This window comes from Orycteropus afer, unplaced genomic scaffold (assembly GCF_000298275.1).
Source record: "Orycteropus afer afer isolate SDZICR_OR568_19922 unplaced genomic scaffold, OryAfe1.0 scaffold00047, whole genome shotgun sequence".
Classification (NCBI taxonomy): Eukaryota; Metazoa; Chordata; class Mammalia; order Tubulidentata; family Orycteropodidae; genus Orycteropus; species Orycteropus afer.
Genome location: NW_006921634.1, coordinates 6,327,738 through 6,347,064, shown reverse-complemented (window position 1 = coordinate 6,347,064; position 19,327 = coordinate 6,327,738). Strand labels below are relative to the sequence as shown.

Sequence of the window (19,327 nt, the reverse complement as noted above, 5' to 3'; positions counted from 1 at the left end):
GGGCCGACTCGACGGCAAATAACAACAACAACAACAATGCCGAGGATATCAATCTTTATGCGTTCCATTTCATTTTTGACAGCTTCCAATTTTCCTAGATTCATACTTCGTACATTCCATGTTCTGATGATTAATGGATGTCTGCAGCTGTTTCTCTTCAATTTGAGTGGGGCCATCAGCAAATGGAGGTCTCAAAAGCTTTACCTTATCCATATAAGTAAGGCTGGGTTTACTCAGATGATGCAGCTCTTTCCCAGTCCTAGTTTGAGAGCCCTCTAACCTAACCAGACTATTCATAAAGTTTTGTGGTAACGTATCAAACAGTGTTTCTTTGCTATTCATAAGGTTTTCCCTGGCCAGTTCTTTGAGAAGTGGATGGTCTCTTCCTTCTTCCTAGTCTGTCTCACTCTGTAAGCTGGGCTGATACCTATGTACCACGTGCATCCTGCTGGGTTTGAAACACCAGTCGCTCAGCCTCAAAACTCACATCAACATGTCACCATGGTAGGACAAACCGACAGACAAGTTTGTCTCCCTGTTGCAAACCTCTCGTACCACCTTTACTTGGGTCCCTGCAGCTGATTGCTTCTCTGTCTGGGTTCCTGGCTTTTAATCCCCTTTCTCCCACTCTCCCACCCTGATGCTTTGGGCGTGCCTGAGTTCCCTCTCCTCAGCTGGATCCCTGCAGCTGACTGCTCCTCTGTCTGGGTTCCTGGCTTTTAATCTCCTTTCTCCTGCTCTCCCGCCCTGCTGCTTTGGGTGTGCCTGGGTTCTCTCTCCTCACCTGGATCCCTGCGGATCTCACTTGTAGTGACCCCTCCTTGGGTTTCCGAGGCAGCATCACTATAGATGTAGATTGCCCAATCTTCCTTCTGAGGAGTGGCTGGTGGGTTTGAACTGCCAGCCTTCTAGTTAGCAGTCAAATGTGTTGGGCACTATGCCACCAGAGCTCCTTTTCAGTCGTCCAGGTCTGGAGTGTCCTTGGGACTACTCGGATATTGGAGTGATTACAGCTGCAAGGGCTGAGGAGTCCAAGGTTGGCAGGCAGTATACTCACTGTTGAGTCGAATGAATGAAGAATCCAAGATCTCCAGGCCAAATGGTAGATTGTTCGCTCATGGACAGTTGTAGGCAGCAATTTTTTTATAGAGAAGGATAACTATACTTTCATGTTATCAACTTAATATATACCCAAGTATAAAAAGTAACTTTTTATACTTTTTATATGTAACTTAATATATACCTAAGTATAAAAAGGAGTCCTGGTAGCACAATGAGTAAGTGCTTGGCTGCTATCTGAAAGACTGGTGGTTTGAAACCACCCAGTGGCTCCATGAGAAAGTGATGTGGCAATCTGTTCCCAAAAAGATTACAGCTTAGAAAACCCTATGGGGCAGTTTTACTCTGTCACACAACGTCACTATGAGTTGGAACTGACTCAACAGCACACACTAACAAGTTTAAAAGGGGTCAGGACAAAATTACTGCCCAGGCCTCAGTCAGAGACCTATTTGCATGATACAATATGGAAGTCCAATTGGATTCGGGGAAGGTAACCCTTTTATAAACAGAAGCTCTGAAAACTTTATTCCTAGATGTTGCCTTTAAACGATTCCATTATATTCAACAGGCATTGAGTTTTCTTTTTTATTACTAGCAAGTTACTTAATCTTTCTGAACCTGATTTTCGTCATTTGCAAAACCTCACTTAGTTCCTGTAAGATTAAAATGAAATGTTTGCCACAGTGCCAGCATACAGTTAAGAATTCAATAAATGGTTGTTGTTGTAGTTATGTGCCGCCTAGTCAGACTCGACTCACAGAGACTCCTCCTTGGGTTTTCGAGGCGGTATCACTAATGAAGTAGATTGCCCAACCTTCCTTCTGAGGAGTGGCTGGTGGGTTTGAACCGCCAGCCTTCCAATTAGCAGTCAAATGCCTTAGACACTATGCCACAAGAGCTCCTAAATAATAATAACAATAATAATAATAATAATAAGCTCTGGTAGCATAGTGCCTAAGGCACTTGACTGCTAACCAGAAGGCTGGCGGTTCGAACCCACCAGCCACTCCTTGGAAAGAAGATGGGGCAATTTACTTCCGTAGTGATACTGCCTTTGGAACTCAAGGAGGGGTCGCTATGAGTCGGGTGTGACTCGATGGCACATAACAACAACAACAATAAGGTACTTGACTGCTAACAAGAAGGCTGGCGGTTTAAACCCACCAACCACTCCTCAGAAGGAAGGTTGCACAATACACTTCCATAGTGATACCACCTCAGAAACCCAAGGAGGGGTCACTATGAGTCAGATGTGACTCCACAGCAGTGAGTTTTCTTTTTTATTATTATTTTTTCTGTGTGGCAGACACTGGAGATACAAAGATGTAGACAGCCTCTGTCATACCCTGTATTATTTTAAGTGCACTTATTACTATTTGATTTTCACTTTTACTTACTGGCTTATCTGTCTTACCTTCTATGCACCATGAAAGCTGGCCTTGGATAACTTGAATCTTAGATTTGATGAGGCCATCATGAAATGAAACCCAACTTTGTTCATTTTATCCCCATCATTTCTCACTCAAAGATGCCATTTCAAAACCAGCTTTTGTAGTTCCTACAACAAAGAAACCCTTCTGGGTAGGAGAAAGGTCTTGAGCATCTAAAGTTTGTACTGAATCAAAGATTAGTGACTCTGACAAAGTGAAAAGAGCTTATAATGCCTGTTACCATTATGCAGATAGCTGGTCATAAGGTTTCTTTGCAAACACAAGGACATTCTAAATAGACTGTCATGGGTTTCACGTGACAGATGCCTATGCTAAAGTCGCAAATGTTATTTTCTGAGGAATTTTGAGAAAGAAAAGGGACACCTAAGCTTTTTCATCAGAGCTTGGTATTTAATGTCCCACTGCTTTTGTGCCAGCAATAAACCAGAGAGCCAAGGACTCTCACCCTCCCCAAGTACTCCATTCTTTCTGTCTCTATCGTGGTACAGCAAAGCAAAGATACTCTTCCTGGGGCAATGAGAGCACAACAGCTTTGAATTCAACCCCAGTGGGCACTTACCATGTACGTGGTATTGTGTGCAATGCAGGGAATTTAAAGATAAAGAAGGCATGGCTCCTGCCCTCCAAGGGTTTACAGTCCAGCGGAGGCCAATATATCAACAATTAATGATCACAGATGACACAAGTACATAAGGATGAGGGCAGTGTAGTTCAGTGGTAGAATTCTCACTTTCCATGTCAAAAAGCAGGGTTCAATTCCTGGCCAATGCACCTCGTGCATGCTACCCCTCATTTATTAACAGAGGCTTATATGTTGCTATGATGCTGAATACATTTCAGCAATGCTTCCAAACTAAGACGGACTAGGAAGAAAGGGCTGGTGATGAACATACTTTTGAAAATCAGCCACTGAAAACCCTATGGATCACAATGGTCTGATCCATAACCAGTCATGGGGATGGTCGAGGACTGGGCAGTATTTCGTTCCGTTGTACATGGGGTCACTGTGAGTCAGGGGCCAGCTGGACAGGAGCTAACAACAACAACAAATAGCTGAACTATGGCAGATGTTCATATTCAAAGGGAGGAAAAGAGGGAACCAGGCTGAGGAAACAGCATGAGCTAAAGCATGGAGTAAAGTTCCTGTCACGTTTAGGGCAAGGAACAGACCACTGTGCCTGGAGCACAAAGTGCAGGTGAAACCCAGATAATGAAGGTCCTGGAATAGCATGCAAGGAAGTCTGGGCTTGATTCCACAAGTAACAGCAAGGAGGGTGCCACCCAGAGGTGCCTCAGAAGACAGGCCTGGTGATCTGCTTCCAAAGTTACAGCCTTAAAAAGCTCCACGGAGCAGTTCAAACTCTTATAAAGAGCCCAGACGTACCATATCAGTTGAGGCTAAAGGACTCCCTGAGAATATCACATCAAGTATTCTAAACCTCAAACTGAAACTATCCCAAGGTCACCTTTTGGTTAAATAACAGGTTGGCACACAAAATAAAGAGTATTACTTGTAAGTATGGTGTTCCATTAAAAAATCATCTTTAAAAAAGGTCAATAATTGCTCTAAAGCAAAGATGAAAAGATAAGGAGGCAGGGTAAGCAGAGCACTGGAAATAGAACATTCAGACCCCAAGTAAAGAGAACGCTGACACATAGTGAAAATTGTAAGTAATGTCACTGAACAACTTGCATAGAAATTGTCAAATGGGAACCTAATTTGCTGTGTAAAACTTTCACTGAAAACACAATAAAATATTATTATTTTTATTTATTTTTTTTTTTATTAGGATTTGGGTGAAGATTTACAGAGTAAATTCACTTTTCATACAGCAGTTCACATATACTTTGTCTCATGTCATTGACCAAAATTTACAATGCAGCAGCTCCCCTCCCACTTCCTCCCCATAGTTACCTCCTCCCAGTGTCCATCCCTTCATACTCTTCTGCACCCTGAGCTATCTCCCTGTGCATAAGCAGCCCTTCCTTCTCCCATGATTGTTCTCTCCAGGGCATGTGTCTACTTGAGGTAAATGTTTAACTCACATGCCTGTACTTTGTTTGGCTGGAAACCACAGTTGTGGGTTCAATTCCAGACCTGAAGGGCAGCTAGGGGCCATAGTCTCAGTGGTTACACCAGGCTCCATTGGACCAGCAAACCTGGTCCCCACCTTCTTTTTTTTTTTTTTTTGCCTCCAAATGATTTTGAGTTTTGTACCACATTGTTCTCCCTCTTTATGCAGGATCTCCTACATCCCTTCCAAGTGGATGGCAGTGGTAGCTGGGCACCATCTAGTTCTTCTGGTCTCATAGTTGTATAGGTTGCAGATCGGATGGTGTACCAGTCGCTAGGACTGATTGTTTCCATTAATTTTGGTTGAAAACACAATAAAATATTATTAAAAACAAAACTTATGGAGTACAGTCCTACTCTGATACACATGGGGTCACCATGAGTTGGAAATGACTCAGGACAATGCACAACTAATGCACAGGATTCAAAACTGCTAACATCTGTGAACATGCCTATTCATTTCGTCTCCATTTATACACACTTTATTGAATCCCTACTTTGTATCAAGTTTTGTGCCAGAAGCTATAGACAGAGCAATAAACCCACCAATGGCCTCTGCCTTCAGTGAGCTCAAGCCTTGTAAAATCGACAGCATTCAACAAATAATTACATAATTGCAAGCTATGCTAAGTGCTGGAAGGAAACTTACAGTGTAGTATGGGATACATATCAGGAAGTTGAAGCTAGAGTTGGCATTTTTCCCCTGAAGTGGGCCATTTCTCTCTTGACACCAGTAGCATATCAAAACGCCTCTTCCATTTTCTGCTACAGTTGAATCTAGAAGGAGTTAGATGTCCCAGGTTCACACAGTTAAGTGCTCAGCTGCTAACCAAAAGGTTGGTGGTTTGAGTCTACCCAGAGGCATCTCAGAAGAAAGTTCTGTTGACCTATTTCTAAAAAATCAGCCCTTAAAAACCCCACACAGCACAGTTCCACTTGGTCACACATGAGGCTACCATGAGTCAGAGTTAACTCATCAACTGGCTTGATTTTGGTTTTGAGGGAGTTAGAGATGGAGAGTATACAATGCAACATGAAACAGTAGAACTCAGGAACACAAAACTATTCTGGAAAATGATTCAACTGTTTTGAAAATTGATCCTGTTCTCTTCTTTCTTTTCAATGTTAGAAGGATGGGAGAGTTTATGTACAAAAAAAGCTTTATGTACAAACAAGCTGTATGTGTAATAGTAGAAATTTAAAAAATAATGTAAATGCCCATCCCCAGGAGAGTGCTTAGATAAATTAAGATAAAAATATACCAGACTATGGAATATTATTCTGGTCCCCATTAAAAAAATATGAGGCGATACCTACATCTTGGCATGAAAAGCTCTCCAAAACAAAAAAGCAAATCCCAGAACAATCATGTCAAATCATCAACAAATTGGCATAACTCAATGTGTTATTCAAAAAACATGTTACACCATGTGATCCTCAACCTATATGACTATGAGACCAGAAGAACTAGATGGTGCCTGGCTACCACTGTCAACCACTCGGAGGGGGAATCTATGTAGGAGATCCTGGATAGAGTAGGAGAACAATGTGGAACAAAACCCCAAATCATCTGGGGGGGAAAAAAGGGGCCAGGTTTGCTGGTTTGATAGAGCCTGGTGGAACCCCCGAGACTATGGCCCCCAGCTGCCCTTCAGGTCTAGAATTGAACCCACTCCTGTGATTTCCAGCCAAACAAAAGACAGGCATATAAGCTGAACATTTACACTAGGTAGATACACTCCTTGGAGAGAACAATCATGGGAGAATAGAAGGGCTGTATATGCACAGAGAGATAGCTCAGGGGCAGGAACGCATGGAGGGAAGGATCCAAGGAAAAGGTAACTACAGGGAGGAAGTGGGAGGGGAGCTGTTGCACTGTGGTAAATTGTTGTCAATGTCATGAGACAAAATATATGTGAACTTCTATATGTAAAAGTGAATTTTCTCTGTAAACTTTTACCCAAATCACAATTAAAAATAAACAAACAAAATAACTGTACAAGTTATGTCAAGGCAGAAAAACAAAAACTGAACCAAACTCACTGCCACAGAGTCGATTCTGACTCACAGCGACATGCGTTGGGTTTCCAAGGCAGGAAACCTTTACTAAAGTAGATTGCCCCATCTACCGTCCATGGAGCAGTTGCTGGCTTTGAACCACCAACCTTCTGGTTAGCAGTCAAATGCCTTAGGCACTGTGCCACCAGAGCTCCTTTAACACAGAAAAGGGGGGCTAAAAGGCTGTACCAAGAATCTCTGGAAGTTACCTATAGTACACAGGTGAAGGAAGACTAGGAATCTTTTACCATGAGAATGTATTTTAGGCATTACTTGCGCAATAAAGAGGAACTCTAGTGGTGCAGTGCTTAAACCATTTGGCTGCTAACCAAAATGTGAGCAGTTTGAACCCACCAGCCAGCCACTCCATGGAAGAAAGATGAGGCAGTCTGCTTCTACGAAGATTTACAGCCTTGGAAACCATATGGGGGTCACTATGAGTTTGGTTTGGTTTTGGTTTTGTACAATAAAAATACAACAGACACATTAACAGAGAAAAACATGAACCAGTAGATAACACGTCCTATTGGAAGACATCTGGGAGGGCTGTCTTGGCTCTTTGGTTCTGTAAGTTGAGGATGTGTTATTATGAGGCCTGCTCTGTGAGACCCTGACTATGAGTCCACTCTTATGGACAATGCTGAAAATTATCAGTCAGCTTTACCATCTGGTACATGCTGTGAAAAGCAGCCTGAGGATATTCCCAAAGATGTGCCTAAATTCAGTCTCAACAGTGCAGACAACTTAAGCCACCAGCTGCTGACTCAGCTGCAGGAAATATAAGGGGAACTATAAGCTAATAATATTGGGAGCAGCTGCAGTTATATCTGTCCTCTGGCTCACTGTGGTTGGCCTCCTGCCTGCCCTGTAATGATAGCAAAAGAGCAGAGTTAACTCAGAGGGACTAAGTTTGGCCCTCTCTGCCCAGAAGTGTAGCTGATGCTGGGATAGCGGCAGGGAGAGGGACTCGCTTTGCCTAGGATTCTAATGGCTGGTCCCTGCTGCCCATTTGGTGCAGTCAGCCTAACTCAGGGCAAGAAACATCCCAGAAAGGGACTAAGGCTCTGTTCTCCCAGGGGCTACATGTCAGGTGAGGGCACCACAGAATCAAAGCATCCCCTGAGGAGGCACTATAACTGCCTACATAACCCAAGCCCACGGCATTGCAAACCAAAAACAAAAAACCCACTGCCATCAAGTCTACTCTGACTTACAATGACCCTTTAGGACACAGTAGACCCTTCCCCATTGGGTTTCCAAGGCTGCAAATCATTATGGAAGTGGACTGCCTCATCCTTCTCCTGTGGAGCTACTGGTGGGTTCAAAGAACCCACCTTTTGGTCAGCAACCAAATGCTTTAATCACTATGCCACCTGAGCTCATATTTCAAACTTTTTCATAATGCTATTGCATACTTACAGCATAGTATAAACATAACCTTTATATGCATTGGTAAATCAAAAACTCATGTGACTCGCTTTACTGCAATATTTGCTATATTAGGGTGATCTGAAAGAGAACATGTGATGTCTGGGAGGTATGCTTGTGTCAGTAAAGTACCAGCCACTATGCTGGCCCACAGCAGAGCTAAATCAAAGTTACCTGGCTGCCCTGCCCATGGGTCTCAATGGCCTGGGCAAGATCTGTTGCTCTTTTCTGAAACAGGCCAATGGGCTAAGGCAAAGTGAGAAAATGGGCCAAAGAATAAGGAGAAACCTTTAGCATGAAGCCAAACATGTTTTATCATATTAGGACATTCTCTCCCTCTAACCTTCAACACTGCCTCCCTTAATTTTAAAACAGTCTATGCAAATTTTTTATTCATTGGAAGGTTTAATTAAGGCAAATTAGCTTCAGAAAGTGTCACAGTTAGAAGCTGTCACAGTTAGAAGCTGTCACAGTTAGAAGCTGTCACAATTAGAACCTGAACCCTATTTTACAAAATAGCATTTAATAGAAAATTTAGCTTTTATAAAGTAACTGAAAATGAATTTTATGGTTAAGAGAATTTGATATTTTAATTAAATGAATTTGCATGCATACATGAGTTTATCAATGCAAAAGGAAAATAAGAAAACTGGCATGTGTATTAATTAAAGGTGATTTTCTAATTTCTAATTTTTTAAACACACTCCACCCAAACATGGGATGTACTATGCCCCTTTCTATCTCATGCCCCTGTAGACTCATTTCAACTCCTGTCTCTCTAGGCAACTGCACGCCTAAAGATCACAGTTGCACCGGCTCATGCTTCTCCGCTTGGCTCACACTGCTCCAAACATTTGGAATCCTCCCTCAACTCAACTCAGACTCTTCAGTGTCCTGAAGCCCTCACTATTCCTGAGTCGGAATCAATCCCTCAATCTACCTTCCCACAGTACCAAGCTTTGGTGCACACCTTTGACACAACCTAGATTCCATGACTCTTGTATTAGGGTTGGGTTATGTGTCTTCTATGTTAATGTGCTTCTAAGAGGCAGGCTCTATGTCTTGTGTATGTCAGACACTTCACTCCCAATAAACGTTTTGTGAATACATAAACCAAATAAAGCATTCCTTCTGCCGAAGCTATTGCCTTTCAGTTATTCAACTAATATTTATAGAATGTCCCATGCAAGATGCCAGTTTCTAGGGATAAACAGCATACTAAGTACCTTGTAGGTGAGGCAGTCACATGAATAGGTTTTAATTCAATGTATAAAGTGTGTGTGGTGAAATGAGTTCATTTATGTGGACTTTCGCCTTAGTTCCTTGGGAAAATAGCTTGGGAAATTTTTTCCCCCTAAATTCTGAGAAGTTACCTAGTTCTTTGGAGAAGCAGCCTGGGGGCAGGGTAGGTTGCCAGGTTGTTTTCTACCCTAGAGGGTTCAGTACTTTTGTCCAGATTTCCTAGGTTGATTGACATTTCTCTGGTAAACTGTAAACAACTTGATAGACTGATACTTCTGTCTGGCCCTGGGCCACACACAGTCTGCCTACCCTACGATTGGTCCACTTTACTCACCTTAACTGGATTGATTGGTTTGCTAGTCAGAAAGATCGGTGTGTAAAATCACCCCATAGGACTAAGTGACCTGTGGTCCACTGAGGGGACTCGTTCATGGTGGTCCTGTTGGGAGAGCCATGCCTTGAAATTGACATAAATGGTCAACCGCACAGAAGCTTTTAGAAGAGGCCAGAAGATAACCTCAAGACCAAGAGCCTGGAGTGGAGCAGTTTGGACCTGGGATTCCTGGAAGATCAATCTCCTAAAAGAGCTGTAATATAGATCAAAGGTTCTAACACTGAAGACTGTGAGAGGCCCAGAAGGGATCTGGTGGCACTGGCAGCAGCAACAGAGGAAAGCTGTTGTTAGGAGAGCAGCAGCTGAGCAAACTGCTACACTGGCTGTGAGCTGAGCCAGTTAGCAGGGAGAGGCCAAAGGCAGGAAGGCTGAAGGCAGAGAGGCCCCGCATGGCCAAGAGGGGCCTGCACAGCAGAAAGGATCTGCTTGCATGGCAGAGCAGCTGAGACAGCTGTCCTGGTTGGAAGCTGTCCTGCACTGAAGAAAACTACTTTTCCTTTGATTTTTGGCTGAATACATATACTGAATTTATACAAAATTAAATGCTGCATGACATAACCAACTCCATTTACTCCACTTGTTAATTTATGTTCCCTGCCCTCCTCTCCAAAGTCTTCCTTCTTTATCTACATGTGTACAGGCATACCTTGTTTATTGCACTTTGCTTTACTGCACTTCACATGCATTGCATATTTTACAAATTGAAGGTTTGTGGCAACCCTGCATCTCATCAGTAACATTTTCCCAACAGCATGTGCTCACTTCATATGTCTATGTCACAGTTTTTCAAATTCTCACTATTATTTCTAACTCTTTCATAATGCTATTGCATACTTAATAAACTAGAGTATAACGGAAACATAACTTTCACATGCACTGGGAAACAAAAAAAATTGTAGGACTTGTTTTATTGCAATATTCACTTTATTGTGGTGGTCTGGAACAGAACTGCAGTATCTCCAAGGTATACCTGCATTCAACTTCATCGGTCTTATATGCTCTTGGTTGTTTCCTCCCATGTGCCTATTTCTGTGTCCCTATGGAACTCCTGAAGTACCTTAGAAGACACACAAATCTACTTGTTAGCTCTTTATCCAAATCCCTGCCAATTCTCACCAGACTGCTACTCCTAGTTCACTGCCCACCTTGTCAGTGACCATACACTGCCAAAGAACGTTACCCTGTTAGCTATGTCCACGCTCAGTCAGGCTGGACAGTGAACTCCCACAGGGCGGAGAGAGAACCACATCTCACACTCCTTACAATCCTTCTCAGGTGCGATAGCTGCTATATACACAGCATAAGCTCAGACCCTTGCTGGGTGAACCTACTCCAAACCCAAATAAATGTCTCTCAGCCCATCCAACACTTCGGCAGTGTCTAAGGAATCGACTAGATGGCAACTAACACCACCACCAAGGCATTACTGGTATAGGTACCTTGGTTCCCTCTAGTTCATCGGCCAGAAATGGAGCTAGTCAGAGAATGACCAACTCCTCTCCCGATTCTCGGTCCCCATCAGGTACCTAACACTCTGTTCCTCCAGGACATCTGGAATCATGCCTCATTTATCCCTGGTCCTCAGCCCTGGCACTAGGGCCAGCACACAGCTAGTACTCAAGGGCATTTGCTGAAGGGAGACATTATCTTCAGGACCCATGCTACTTAGTGGTTTTCCTTTCTACTGGATGCCTCCACCCTTGGTGATCCAAGGAAACCCTGATGACTATGGTCACTCAAAGACAACTTAAATGGAAAACTTCTTTTCCATAATGAATTTGGCAACTCTCTGCCAAGTCAAACAGTTTAGTGCTGTAGATCAAAATCAAGCTCGTCACCCTTTCTAACCAACTCTCCCTTCAGTTTTACTATTTCCATCACTACCACCATACTCCCCTCACAAGCTCTGCAGCATGACGGACCAGTCTTTGTCCTTCGTTCTCCATTAAAAAACTTGTTATCCAAATGCTATTTTTTGCTCCTTGACCTCTCAGTATCACTGCTTCCCATTTTTTCCCTTCTACTCTTCACCCCACACCACCCCCATGCACCAGACCTTGCCTAATGCTCCCTCTCATGGTATCCATCCTCACTAGCTTCATTCTCTCCCCTCCTTTCCCAATCTACATGCCACCACCAGGTTATTTCTTATTAAATGCTGTTTTTCAACTAGTCTACCCTCTGCTCAAATAATAACTTCCTTCTTCTTAAACCATCAAATCTGTGTTCCTCTGTCCTAATCTGATCCCAGCCCACATCCAGCCCAGATCCTAGGAACCCTGCCTAATCATGCTGCCTCTGCAATTACCACTGTCTGCCCCTCCCAGGAACATGTAACTTTCTCTGCCATCTCAAAATCCTGGCAAATGGTCTAGCCCTCCTTACTCAAATCTCATGCAAGGCTCAGGCCAGCCCAACCTCTGACACAAAGCTTTCCCCATGTAGTCCCACTGGCCTTTCCCTCATTCCCTCTATAAAACTGCTTCTAGCCCTCCTACAGTCTTCTTTTGATTCAGGCACTCTGTCTCAACAGCTGATGAGGAAGGCCACCCACTTATTAGCCATGTGATTGTTCTCCAAACCACCAGTCTTTCAAATCTCCCAGAAATGTTACTCCAGTCAAATGAAAATTTATAAGACAATGACCTGTTTACCTCAGGTCGATAATAAGGCTGCCTAGGTGAAGTATTTCAGTAACCCTCTAATATCTGCCACAAACTGGTATCATTGAAAAATAAGTCTCACTATCAATTACATATGATAGTGAAAGGAGAACAAACTTCTCTTGGGCAGTTTTCTTCACATCATCTATTGAGCCATTCAGGAATTTCTCTGGTAGTAAATTTTATATGATTGTGCAAACATGTGTGAAGGAAAAAAAGAGTGGAGAAAGTTGTTCTCGGCAGTTCTGGTGGCAAAGGTAAGTCAGACTAGACAGCAGGGAGAAGGGTACTGAGAAGCGAGGATGCTAGCAGGGGAGGATCCCCTGCTGCCCTGAAACGGGGACCAAAATCCAAAAAAAAAAAAAAAAAAACAAACCCAGTGCCCTGGAGTAGATTCTGACGCATAGAGACAGACCCCCATTGGGTTTCCGAGCCAGTAAATCTTTACAGAAGTAGACTGCCCAGTCTCGCTTCGGCGGAGTGGCTGGTGGGTTTGAACCACCAACCTTCTGGTCAGCAGTCAGATGCCTTAGGCACTACGCCACCAGAGCTCCTTGAACCAGGGGCCACAAGGATACAAATAAAGCACGTGGGCAAAGAACGCTTTGGACCATAAAACTGGCCACCTTTCTTTGCAAGGTGCACGCCCATCACAGCTGTGAGCAGTGCCAAGGGTGTGCAGCGATTCTGCCTAGCGTGCAATAAAATCACTTCTCAGCCGACCTGGGCGGCCCTGAGAACACCCGCCCAGTCCATCCCACCCCTCTGGCCCCGGGCCTTACCGATCGAGATCTCCTGAGCGAAGGCCAGCGAAATGAGCAGCAGCGGCAGTCCCACGGCAATACAAGTGACCATCTTGTCCACTGCCAGCTCCAGCCGCAGACCCTTGAACTTGGGTTCCGTGGGCTCCTTCAGCAAGAAGTCCGAGAACACGTACTCTGTGGCCAGGTGGGCGATGGCCATGGCTGCGGCGCGCCAGGCTCAGGCGGCAGACCCACGAGAGAGACTCTTGTGGTGCCGAAGTCCAGACCCACGAGAGAAGGCTCGTGCGGTGCCGAAGTCCAGAGGGCTGCGCTACGCCTTCACTCGTCACCGGCTGGGCCCGCGGCTTTCGCTTTCCCTTTGCCCGCTCCCCAGCTGCTCCTGCGTCTGGCCCACCATTGTGTCTCAGTGAGCTCTCGCTGCCAGGGGCTTCCGCCCGAGCTGCAGCAGCCTCCGCTCCGCGGCACCACTGGGTGAGGCCCCCAAGCAGCTCCCACGCACGTGCTCTAGCGCTCTCTGCCCCCGCTGCGGGTGGGGCGCAGCCCGTAGCTCGCGGGGCGCTGCGGTCCCGCCCCCGCCCGCTCGGCCAACGCAGATCCCCGGGGGCAGGCTGGGCGGCTGCGCCGCGTGCACCACTCCTGGGCTCGGTGTCTCTCCGGCATCGGCGGGCGCGAGAACCAGCTCGGGAACTAGGCGCTTCCCTCCCTCCTCGGCCTCCTGGTCCCGCCTCGGCAGCTGGAGCTATCTCCAGGCAGGTCGTATGCTAGCGGCCCACTCACCCGCGTTCTTCCGGAACCATTCGGGGAAACCGAGTACTCAGGAGCGCGGAATTTCCGGAAACCGCGGTGACGCCGGGCGAGGTGGGCGCGGCAGCATCCCGCGGCCTTGTGGTCCATCACTACGGAGAGGATCTTCCCACCGAGAGGCACCTCTGAAAACTCATGTGTACTTCCTATCCCCATTTTTCCCTCTTCTGGCCCTGGGATTTTTTAAAACGCTTCTGAAACGATGCCTTATCCTCGTGGACAAGATGGTCCCCATTTACACCCTATTCCCAACATTCCTGCACGGTGAAGTCAGGTCAAAATAAACTGGAAAAGCTTCAAGGAGCAAAGGATGCCATAAAAGGCAAAGCGAGCAAGTAGAAAAAAAAAATGTACGGAAAGGAGCGCAGGACTTGGAGGAAACTTGTGAATGATTGGGAGGCACCGCACACAGTGCTGAGTGTGTGGGAAGCTTGTGACTAGATCGCAGGCTACTCAGGTTCCGGCTTCTCCTTCCCCTGCCTTCCCAATCAGAGCCTTGGCCTAAGGGCCTGCAGAGGGGTGAGTGCGAGTGGGTAGATGTTGGGAGGCACTGGGAGCAGCTTCTGAATCTCTTAGCGGAATGCTGCTAAATAGAAAAAATGTTTAGGTGGCAACATTTGAACAGACATGAGGGAGGGCTTCTTGGGGCCGGCCTGGGCTGTTTTCTCTGTAGGAGAGGGGGAGCTGGTGCATAGGTGCAAACATCCTTTGTAAACCATCTCCCCCATGCACATCTCTACACTGACATCTCCTCTCAGTGTACATCCCAACGGCCTACCCAACTCTCCACTCGGATGTCTTACAGTGTTACCGGAGGGGACCCAGCGAGGCCCCACAGGTGGGCTCTTGTCTGCTGGCAGTAAAGAATTGCTTACAGAGACAGAGCCTTTAATGAAATACTGCACGAGACTGTACAGTGCGACAGCAAACTAAGTGTATAGCTCGCTAGCTGGACTTGGCTTACAGCAATTAATAGGGACAGAATGCGGAAGCTATACAGTTGGTGAATCAGGTGCACAGGTTTCATATATTCCTTAATTGGATTCTTGTTTCATTGTGTTCCTGTCTTCTGGATCCATCCAGACACCTGTTTGTCTGCAGATCAAGATAGAAGTTGTCATGGGGTCTCACGTGCTGATCCCATGCTTGAGAATCTGCAATAAACAACCTGGCAACTTCATCCTTTCTAATAGAAGTTTCATTAGTCATGGTTTCTTATTTTGTAATTGTTACTAGCAAAGGTTTTTAAACAACCTAATTTGCAACTGAAGTATATATAGCAATTTTCCAGTTCCTATTAGCAGGGGAAGTTTAAGTAATTTACCAGAAAAAAATGTAGTCGTCACAAAAAAATGTAGCTAAAGCAGCTTTCATTCCTTACACGTGCCCCTGTCTCAACAGGACATAGAACTCATAATGGCCAGGTCTACAATCCTCATCTTCCTCTCAAACCTCAACTCCAGTTATTCCCCTTCTCATTAAATGCACCCATTCGCACTAAGAGCCTGGGTTCAACCCTTGGCTCTGTCAATTACTTGTTGTGGGACCAAGGATATGTCACTGGAAATCTCTGAGCCTCAATTTCCTCATTTGCTAAATAGGGAGACTACTTCCTCCTTCACATCAGGTTGTTCTGAGGAATAAATGTGATATGGACAGTGCCTGGTGCACTGTAGAACTCAATATTTGATAGCTGACATTATGAACCTCAGACATTTAAGGTGTCAATGATACTGTTTTTTATTAAAAACTTTATTTTTCAAAACAGTTTTAGATTTACAGAAATACCGGACAGCACAGAGAGTCCCCATATACCTGGTTTCCACTAACATCTTACATTACTTCCTTGTTTTCTTTTTTTTAATTGTGATTTGGGTGAAGATTTACAGAGCAAATTCACTTTCCATACAGCAGTTCACATATACTTTGTCTCATGTCATTGACCACAGTTTACCACAATGGAACAGCTCCTCTCCTACCTCCTCCCCATAGCCACCTCTTCCCAGTGTCCATCCCACCATACACTCTTGCCCCCTGAGCTGTCTCCCTGTGCATAAGCAGCCCTTCTTTCTCCCATGATTGTTCTCTCCAAGGAGTGTATCTGCCTGAGGTAAATGTTCAGCTCATATGCGTGTCTTTTGTTTGGCTGGAAACCACCACGGGTGTTGGTTCAATTCCAGACCTGAAGGGCAGCTAGGGGCCATAGTTTCTGGTTCACTTCCTTGGTTTTTACCTAATGTCTCTCTCTCTCTCTCTCTCTCTCTTTTTTCCCCTGAAACATTTTATTGTGGTTTGGGTGAAAGTTTATAAAGCATATTAGTTTCCCATTTAACAGTTTATACACATGATCTTCCTATAGTTTTAGGTTTTATATTTAAAATGGTCTTTGATCCATTTTGAGTTAGTTTTTGTGTATTGTGAGAGATATGGCTCCTATTTCATTTTTCTACAGATAGACTTCTAGTTTTGCTAGCACCATTTGTTAAAGAAACTGTCTATTCGCCATTTAATAGACTTTGGGTCTTTGTTGATAATCAGCTGTCCATAGGTGGATGGATTTACATCTAGGTTCTCAATTCTGTTCCATTGCTGTATGTGGCTGTTGTACCAATACTAGCCTGTTTTGACTACCATAGCTATATATAGTAGGTTCTGAGATCAGGTAGTGTGAGGTTTCCTATTTTGTGTTTATCTTCAATAATGCCTTACTTATCTGGGGCCTCTTTCTTCTCCATGTACAGTTGATATTTAGTTTTTCCATCTTGTTGAAGAATGCTATTGTAATTTCGATTAGGATTGCATTGTGTCTATAGATCACTTTGGTAGTATTGACATTTTGACAATGTTAAATCTTTCTATCCATGAGCATAGTATGTTTTTCCACTTATGCAGGTCTCTTTTGGTTTCTTACGGTTATAGTTTGTAGTTTTCCTTGTATAGGTCTTTTACATCCCTGGTTAGATTTGTTCCTAAGTGTTTTATCTTTTAGGGGGCTATTACAATTGGTATTGTTTTCCTGATTTCCTTTTCAAAGTTCTCTTTGTTGTTATAGAAGAATATAGCTGGTTTTTATATGTTCATCTTATATCCTACTATTTTGCTTAATCCTTTTATTAGTTTCAGTAGCTTTCTTGTAGATTCTTTTGGAATTTCTATGTATAGTATCATATCATCTGTAAATAGGGATAGTTTTACTTCTTTCTTACCAATTTGAATGCCCTTTATTTCCTTTTATTGACTTACTGCTCTAGCTAGGACTTCCAGTGCCATGTTGAATAAGAGTGGTGATGAAGGACATGCTTGTCCAGTTCCCATTATCGAGGGAATGTTTCCAGTCTCTTTCCATTGAGAATAATGTTGTCTGTTGGTTTTGTATAAATGGCTTTTACTATGTTGAGGAATTTCCCTTTTGGTCCTATTTAGCTGAGAGTTTTTTTTTTTTTTTTTTTTAAATCAGAGATGGGTGTTAGAATTTACCAAATGCCTTTTCTGCATCAACTGAGATGATCTTGTAATGCTTTTCTTTTGTTTTATTTATGTGGTAGATTACATTGATTGTTCTTCTAAGGTTGAACCATCCTTGCATACCTGGTACGAATCCTACTTGGCTATGATTATCTGTCTGTCTATCTACCTACCTACCTATCTATCTGTCTGTCTGTCTGTCTATCTCAATATTTTTATATGCTGTTGAATTCTGTTGGCTAGAATTTTGTTGAGAATTTTTGTGTCTATATTCATAAAGGATATTAGTCTGTATTTTCTTTTCTTGTGGTGTCTTTGCCTGGCTTTGGTATCAGGGTTATGCTGAATTTATAGAATAAATTCAAAAGTATCCCTTTCTTCTCTATGCTCTGAATTTGTTTGAGTAGTATTGGTGTAAGCTCTTCTCTGAATGTTGGTAGATGCTAATCCAGTGAAGCCATCTGGGATAGGGCTTTCTTTTCTTGGAAATTTTTTAATTACCTCTTCACTCTCTTCTTTTGTTGTGGGTCTGTTCAGTTTTTCTACCTCAAGTTTGTGTGAAGTTTCTAGAAATTTGTCCATTTCCTCTAGGTTTTCAAACCTTTTGGAGCACTTTCATTCTTTCTTTCTTTTTTTAATAGTATTATGATCCTTTTTATTTCAGTTGGTTCTGTTGTAATGTCACCCATCTTGTTTCTTCTTTGTGTTATTTGCTTCTTCCCCTGCTTTTCTTTTATCAATTTGGCCAGTGGTTTGTCAATTTTACTGATCATTTCAAAGAACCAACTTCTGGTTGTGTTGATTCTCTCTGTTGTTTTTCTGTTCTCTATTTCATTCTGATCTAGTCTTTATTATTTCCTTTCTTCTACTGACTATGGGCTTCTTTTGCTGTACTTTCTAGTTGAGTTGTAGGGTTAATGTTTTGATTTTGACCCTTTCTGCTTTTTGGGTACATGTATTTATTGCTATACATTGACTTCTGATCACTATTTTGCTGTACCTCAAAGGTTTTTGTATGTTGTGTTTCATTTTCATTTGATTCTAGGAATATTTAAATTTAATCTTTGATTTCTTTTATTGCCCAGTAGTTTTTAAGCAAGGTGTTGCTCAGTTTTCACGTATTTTATTTATTTTCCCTTGTTCTTCCTGTTACTTATTTCTACTTTTGTAGTGTTGTGATCAGAGAAAATGTTTTGTATTATTTTGTTGTTGTGGATTTTATTTTGTCAGGCTTTGTGGCCTAAAATGTGGTCTATTCTGGAAGATGATCCATGTGCATTGGAAAAAAAATGTATACTTTGCTGCTATTGGGTGGAGTGTTCTATATATGTCTATAAGGTTGAGTTGATTGATTTATGACATTTAAATCTTCAGTATCTTTGTTTTTTTCTAGTGCCTTCACTGAAAGTGGGTGTTGAAGTCTCCTACTATTATTGTGGAACTGTCTTTTTTCTCTTTTCAATGCTATTAGAGTTTATTTTAGGAGCTTTGGTAGCATAGTGCCTAAGGCATTTGACTTCTAACCAGAAGCCTAGTGGTTCAAACCCACCAGCCACTCCTTGGAAGGAAGGTTGGGCAATCTACTTCCATAATGATACCAGCTCGGAAAACCAAGGAGGGGTCGCTATGAGTTGGGTCTGACTCAACGGCACATAACAACAGCAACAGAGTTTATTTTATGTATTTTGGAGCTATCATTGGGTGCTAGTAGTGCTAGTGCTCCAAAATACATAAAATAAACTCTGTTGCTGTTGTTGTTATGTGCCATTGAGTCAGACCCGACTCATAGCAACCCCTCCTTGGTTTTCCGAGCTGGTATCATTATGGAAGTAGATTGCCCAACCTTCCTTCCAAGGAGTGGCTGGTGGGTTTGAACCACTATCATCGGGTGCGGGAGCTCTGGTAGCATAGTGGATAAGGCA

At 43.4% G+C, this 19,327-nt stretch overlaps 1 protein-coding gene across 1 annotated transcript in view; it reads right to left on the bottom strand.

Annotated features, from left to right (window-relative positions):
* The window catches only part of PANX1 (pannexin 1), a 66,920-nt gene extending 53,585 nt beyond the window's left edge, over nucleotides 1-13,335 (bottom strand). The window contains exon 1 of the mRNA XM_007938061.2: nucleotides 13,155-13,335. Coding sequence (XP_007936252.1) covers nucleotides 13,155-13,335 — 181 coding nt within the window. The remainder of the gene's footprint in view (nucleotides 1-13,154) is intronic.
* Between the last annotated feature and the right edge of the window lie 5,992 nt (nucleotides 13,336-19,327).